Source organism: Ammospiza nelsoni, chromosome 1, assembly GCF_027579445.1.
Source record: "Ammospiza nelsoni isolate bAmmNel1 chromosome 1, bAmmNel1.pri, whole genome shotgun sequence".
Taxonomy (NCBI): domain Eukaryota; kingdom Metazoa; phylum Chordata; class Aves; order Passeriformes; family Passerellidae; genus Ammospiza; species Ammospiza nelsoni.
The window spans coordinates 1,577,520-1,582,338 of record NC_080633.1 but is presented as its reverse complement, the minus strand read 5'-3'; the positions used below and the strand labels follow the sequence as shown (position 1 = coordinate 1,582,338).

Sequence of the window (4,819 nt, the reverse complement as noted above, 5' to 3'; positions counted from 1 at the left end):
GAATGGGGTGGATTGGGATGATCCCTAAGGTCCCTTCCAACCCAAAACTTCCGGGATTCTCTCATTTTCCAGAGGGAAGTTTTTTGACCCCCTTGGAAGTAGGACTGGGTTAGAGAGGGATTATTTTGGAATTCTGCACCGCCAGAGTTGGGAAACAAAAGCAGAGCTCTCCTGTCACCACTTTATCCCGTTATCCCATTATCCCATTATCCCGTTTTCCCCAGTCCCTTTTGGGCAGCTCATTCCTGTTTATCTTTCAGGACCATTCCAGGGACATTTTGAAGAGCTCCAGCTCCTGGAGCTGGATTTTTTAAACAGCTGGAAGTGCCCAAGGGTGGAGAGAACTTACCTGGCAGCTGGAATCATCCCATCCCTGGGGTGGGACGGAACCGAACGATTCAATCCATCTCTCCCAAAATCAACCCGTTCATCCCAAGAGAAGCTCCCCTTTTCCCAGCCCTTCTGCCTGTGGAACGCTCCAAACTCTGGAGCTGAACAGGCAAATCCAGCAGGATTCCCCGTTCCTGCTGCTGCACCATCCCTGTTTTCCCTGGCTGCTCCCACCATGGATGCTATTCCATCTTTCCATGCAGAAAAAGGGGAAAAGCTTTTCCATTCCAGTATCCCATCAGGGCTTTGCAGGGACAACAGATTCCCCACGGCCTTGAGATCCCAGCACCCCCCCAAAAAAAAAAATTCCTGGCTGCTTTTTCCCCAGGAAAACATGGAAAATGTGGAAAACCCTCTATGGAAAACCCTGTCCCCTTCCAGGTCCTCACGTTTCCCAGATGTCTCCACGTGGATTCTGATCCCAGTCACCAGACCTGGAGCAACATCACCTCATCCAACTTTAGCCACTGAAATGCCGGCGCCCAAATTCCCAAATTCCCCCTCTCATCTCCCTTTATCCCAGCTCAGCTTCTCCCAAGGGGTGACTCAGCCCACCCAGATTATAGGAATTTGGCCCCATCCCAAGGGATGAACTTCCAGAGATTTCCTCCCTGTTCATTACTGAGGATTTAAATCCAACGATCCATTTTCCCATGGTTAAAGCTCTTTCTGTGCCCTTAAAAATCATAAATTGATCCCATTTTTCAGATTATTTTTCATGGAAACAAAATATATTCCTGGGAAAATGCACCTCCCTATTAAAAAGCCTCCAGGTGGGAATGAATGAAATGTATGGAAAAGACAATTTTTTGCTACCAAATCTTTTCAGATTGCAATTATTCCTCAATTCCTACAATTATCTTACAATTTAAGCCTCAAAATAAAAAATACCGAGATCATCCTAGAAAAACACTTCCTTAAAAAAAATATTTTCCAAGGAATGAGCCCAACTCTTATGGAGAATAAATCCCCCAAAATTTTTGGATGAGTTGCAAACAACATCCAATTGCACCCACTCTTGGAAATTTGGGAAGTATTTGGAATGTTGAAAATCTCAGAGCGTTGGGTAAATCCAATGGGAATGTGCATGACAAAAACTCCAAAAATTTGGGATAATGGCTTTAGGTAAGGGATGGATCCCACACTTAGGCCTCTGGAACTGGCATCCCAACACACACCAAAAAACCAGACCAGGAGCATCCAAAGGCGAGAGGAAAAAAGTGGGGGAAAATCTGATATCATTCCAAGTGCCAAATAAGATCCTGGGATCATTATCTGGACTGGGAGAGGTGGGAAAATTCAACAAGGAGCACCTTTCCCTACCACAGGAATATTTTAATTTTGAGACTTTTTAGTGGTTAAAAAAAAAAAAGTCTCAAATTCCAAACACAACCAATAAAATCTGGAATAAACAGAAATAATTTGAGACATTCCCATTAATTTTGAACATTTTGTTTGGGTACAAGGTTGTTTCTCCTACTTTTTTAAACCACAGTTTGTGGAAATGAGAATGGATTTCACCCTGCAGTGCAGAAATTGGGATATTTGGAGAATTCCAACCCTCATTAAAGCATTTTTCCAAACATTGGGAAGGATTCTGGCTCCAGCAGAGCTGGAATTTGCACAAACAGACAAGGGCATTCCTGATCAAACTAAAGATTTCCTGGGAAAATTTGTCTAGGAAATATCCCCTTCCCTTTCTATAAGTTTGGGAAAAAATGCCCCAGACACCAACTCTGTATTTCCCAATTTCCCTGACCCAGTATTTAGGAATGGGGTATTCCCTGCAGGGATTGGGATTTTTTTATTATTTGGGAATTCTAGACAAACTTTTAGCACCTTCAAAGTGGGATAAGAACTCATAATTTATATAATATTTATCATACATGTAACCTTCAAAATTCAAAATTGTGCCAAAGGGAAAAATAAACATTTCCATGAAAAATAAGAATTTTCCCAAACAGCTGTGCAGAGTAATTTTTAAAAATGCAGGAATTAATTGTTTAGATAAAAAATAAATATAATAAAGATAAAAATAAATATGTGGAGCATGGAATTGTTTTGATTAAAAAATAAAGATTTTTTTTTGAGAGATACCAATTTGGGGTTTGGGGTTTTTTTTAATGACAACTCATCCTTGCTGCCCTTGACCCCACAGTGTCCCCAGAATCCCGGTGGATATTCCCACAAAGTCACGGCGTCCTGGCTGGAGCTCCCTGTGCCTCCAAGGGAAACAATTCCCTTTGTGCCTGTCCTTTTCCAGCACTGGAATGTTGAGCATGGAGCTGTTGGAGGGAGCTGGAGCCCATCACAAACCTCTGGTTCAAGGTCATGGAATTGTTCTGGGAGCACAGCAGCAACTCTGGAGTTATTCCCTTCAAAACTTCCCCAAAACTGAATTCCCTGGGACTTGATTATTTGATATGTTACAAATAATTTCTTTTTTTCATTGATATATAAAGATTTACAGGGAATTTGGGATTCAAGGCAGGAAAACGCCCTTCTGGGATTTGTCCCAGATCCTGAGCTGTGGGACTGGGTCCCATGTGGGAGAAGAGGAGGATTCAATCACTGAGGAGACAAAGCAACTTCTTCCCTTTCTCTCATGATTCCCATGTTTTCCTGAGGGGAAACTGCTTTTTGAGGATCCAGGGATATTTATCAGTTGGGAATGTTCCCCTGGAGAGGAGAAGCTCCAGGGAGAGCGTCAGAGCCCCTGGCAGGGCCTGGAGGGGCTCCAGGAGAGCTGGAGAGGGACTGGGGACAAGGATGGAGGGACAGGACACAGGGAATGGCTCGCTCAGTGCCAGAGGGCAGGGATGGATGGGAGATTGGGAATTGGGAATTCCTGGCTGGGAGGGTGAGAAGGGGCTGGGATGAAATTCCCAGAGAAGCTGTGGGTGCCCCTGGATCCCAAAGCCAGGCTGGACACTGGGGCTTGGAGCAATCTGGGACAGTGGAAGGTCCCTGCCCATGGAATGAGATGGGATTGAAGGTCTGTCCTAACCCAAACCATTCCAGAATTTTGGGATTCCCTGATTCTGTGATTGTCTGCTCCAAATTCCCACTATAAAAGAGATCCTGAAAAGCTCCTCTTCTTTTTCCAAAGGCAATGCCCTCTTCCAAAGGACAATTCCCAAAGGACAAACCTTTTCCCTAAAGGACAATTCCCAAAGGACAATTCCCATAGGGCAATTCCCAAAGGACAATCCTTTCCCCCCAAAGGACAATTCCCAAAGGACAATTCCCAAAGGACAATCCTTTTCCCTAAAGGACAAATCCCAAAGGACAATTCCCAAAGGACAATTCCCAAAGGACAATCCTTTTCCCTAAAGGACAATTCCCAAAGGACAATTCCCATAGGGCAATTCCCAAAGGACAATCCTTTCCCCCAAAGGACAATTCCCAAAGGACAATCCTTTCCCCCAAAGGACAATTCCCAAAGGACAATTCCCAAAGGACAATTCTTTTCCCTAAAGGACAATTCCCAAAGGACAATTCCCAAAGGACAATTCTTTTCCCTAAAGGACAATTCCCAAAGGACAATCCTTTTCCCTAAAGGACAATTCCCAAAGGACAATTCCCATAGGGCAATTCCCAAAGGACAATCCTTTCCCCCAAAGGACAATTCCCAAAGGACAATCCTTTCCCCCAAAGGACAATTCCCAAAGGACAACTCCCAAAGGACAATCCTTTCCCCAAAGGACAATTCCCAAAGGACAACTCCCAAAGGACAATTCTTTCCCCCAAAGGACAAAGCCCCACCAAGAATTCCTCCTGTGCCTTGCAGAGTTTATCCCTCATGGAACATTCTCTTTTCGGCACAAACCAAATTCCCAGCTAATTTTTGAGGATATCAACTCCCAGTATCCAACTCCTCCACCAGCTCCAACGCCACCACAGGATCAATCCACCTACTTTGACCGAAGCTGGGTTAAACTCCACTTCTTTTTTGGGCTCTGGTTCCGCTGGTTTAGGCGCTGGTTTGGGCTCTTCCTTCTTAGGCTCGGCCGCCTTCTTAGGCTCGGGCTTCTTGGGAGCCATGGCTGATGTGGGAAGGAGAGCTGGAGAGGGTGGGAAAGGCAGGAAAGAGGAGCTGCTGCAGGAAAAATCCCGGGCTGGAGTGGGTCTTTATCCCCTCTGGAAGTGCCACATTGTCCCTCCCAGACCCGTCACATGCCGCCGCTCACAATGGGGCCACGGCTATAAAAGGACAAGACTGGCCCCGGCTATTTTGGATCCTGCCCTTGGATCCGGCATTGTTCCCAATTAACACTTCCATGGAAAAGAGATTTTGGGGGGTTTAGGCCGAGCCGGGCGCCGGCTCAAACATTTTTGCTGGGCAGGGACAAGGGGGAGGCTGGGTTACGGTCCAGGTGCTCCGATGGGTTTGGTCCTTGCCAGGGCCATCCCGAGTGACATTCCCAGC

At 45.7% G+C, this 4,819-nt stretch overlaps 1 protein-coding gene across 1 annotated transcript in view; it reads right to left on the bottom strand.

Moving 5' to 3' along the window:
• Positions 1–4,515, bottom strand: part of MYL3 (myosin light chain 3) — a 15,506-nt gene extending 10,991 nt beyond the window's left edge. The window contains 2 exon segments of the mRNA XM_059486964.1: positions 1,435–1,443; positions 4,305–4,515. Of these exon segments, the coding sequence (XP_059342947.1) occupies positions 1,435–1,443; positions 4,305–4,434 (139 nt within the window). The 5' untranslated portion in view covers positions 4,435–4,515.
• Between the last annotated feature and the right edge of the window lie 304 nt (positions 4,516–4,819).